The sequence below is a fragment of the Pelophylax lessonae genome, assembly GCF_965119305.1.
Source record: "Pelophylax lessonae genome assembly, chromosome: 5".
NCBI classification, from domain to species: domain Eukaryota; kingdom Metazoa; phylum Chordata; class Amphibia; order Anura; family Ranidae; genus Pelophylax; species Pelophylax lessonae.
The window spans coordinates 26337979-26339697 of NC_138772.1; the positions used below are offsets into that span (position 1 = coordinate 26337979).

At 40.3% G+C, this 1719-nt stretch overlaps 1 protein-coding gene across 1 annotated transcript in view; it reads left to right on the plus strand.

Moving 5' to 3' along the window:
- The window catches only part of LOC309555557 (pentraxin fusion protein-like), a gene marked incomplete at both ends in the record, with an annotated part of 60752 nt that extends 60250 nt beyond the window's left edge, over positions 1–502 (plus strand). Inside the window, one exon of the mRNA XM_082257620.1 lies at positions 352–502. Coding sequence (XP_082113746.1) covers positions 352–502 — 151 coding nt within the window. The remainder of the gene's footprint in view (positions 1–351) is intronic.
- Between the last annotated feature and the right edge of the window lie 1217 nt (positions 503–1719).

Here is a 1719-nt window from a genome sequence, read left to right on the forward strand (position 1 = left end):
GTGATCAAATACCACCAAAAGAAAGCTCTATTTGTAGGGAAAAAAAGGACATCAATTTTATTTTGGTACAGCATCGCACATCCGTGCAATTGTCAGTTAAAATAACGCAGTGCCAAATCGCAAAAAATGGCCTGGTCATTAAGGGGGAAAAACCTTCTGGGGCTGAAGTGGTTACCAGCAATACTAAGTTAGTCCCACAGAAACCACTCTGCTTATTTCTAGTTGTTGTACATTTTTGTGCTTTATTAGGCCACATAGCAATGCATTTTTTCTTTGGGCCCCTTAAATCTCCCCACGTTGCAGTTTGGTAGTTTCTGTATCATTGTGTTGGTCCTCATTTTTTCTCCACAGGTGTGGGAATATCTGCGATGTTATTAATCCTACAACAACTTACTGCTGCAATGGAATGGAGGGTCAATATGTCAGTGTGGTGATCCCGGGGCGCAAGGAATGTCTGACCCTGTGTGAGTTGGAAGTCTATGGTGACCCGGTGACTCCATAGCCGGATGTCTGCAAGTAAACCCGACAGAAGGAATAGTAAAGTCCATCATCAAATTTCATGTCCATCCTGAAGACCCAGAATAATGGACACGTCTATGTTTCCCTATATAGCTGGAGGAGTTCCTCTTCTGTTCTACACCTTCTATTTGTGACTGGAGAAATAATTGATAAATATCTGTCAGGATTTCCTTTTCATTTTACCTAAAAATAATGTGAGCTTACCTGAGCCAATAAAGTTTATTTCATTCAATTTTATTTTTTCTGTGTTGTCTCTTTGCTCTTTTTATCTATATTTTTCTTCAGGTTTATTATAATGGAGTTTGTTGGGAGAAACAGAAAACGTGGGACAAATCATAATTCGAAAATTTAGATACATCTGAATTTCCGAAAACTGAAAATTTGTCAGAATTTAAATTTGTAACAAAACGAACTGCACATGTCTAGCAGTTTGGCATCTTTGCCTTGGGCGCTGGATAACCTTGTCCCAGCACTGAATGCTATGATGGTGCAGTGCAGCCGGAGGGAAGAAGAGGAGGAGAAGCCGGCAGCGCTGCATGGGGAGGCAGAAGACGATTGGTGTCTGTGGTAAGGCAGTATAGCTGGCCCTCCTACTCTGCAGGTGCCCGGGTCCCCCTTTTGAACTGATGGGGCCCGGGCCCAGTACAGGAGGACTGGTTGTACTGCCTTTTTAGCAGCCCTGGATGGTTTTCCTAACACCTGTCCAGAAAGAGCAACCCTAAATGCTTTTATATATTGAAGTCTTGCTGGGATGGGGAATGGATATATTGGACAAATTGAATGGTTGGTACAAGGCTATGCCGAACCAGCCCAAAATCCCTTCCCCACTGAATTCATGAAAGAAACAACTATAGGTGTCCCTGGGGAATTTGAGTGGAAGGGCTGGAGATGGTAAGTGTAGTAATGAAAGGTATAGAAAGGAATATATAAAATTTCAACATTTATTTATTTATATTAAAATTCAACAAAATACAAGAAATAACATATTTAGACTTTAAAATAACATTCCATATACATATCCTGATAGGGATAATACATTAGGGGTTCATGAAGCAGGGAAGTGTATCCTCCAACATGTTTCGGAATTTTTGTTCATCTAATTCCTTCTTCAGGGAAGTTTATATACACATAACCGTGCATTCACCACCTGTGTATCTATGGATGTATAGAATGTAAGCAATATTATTTAGAACAAATACA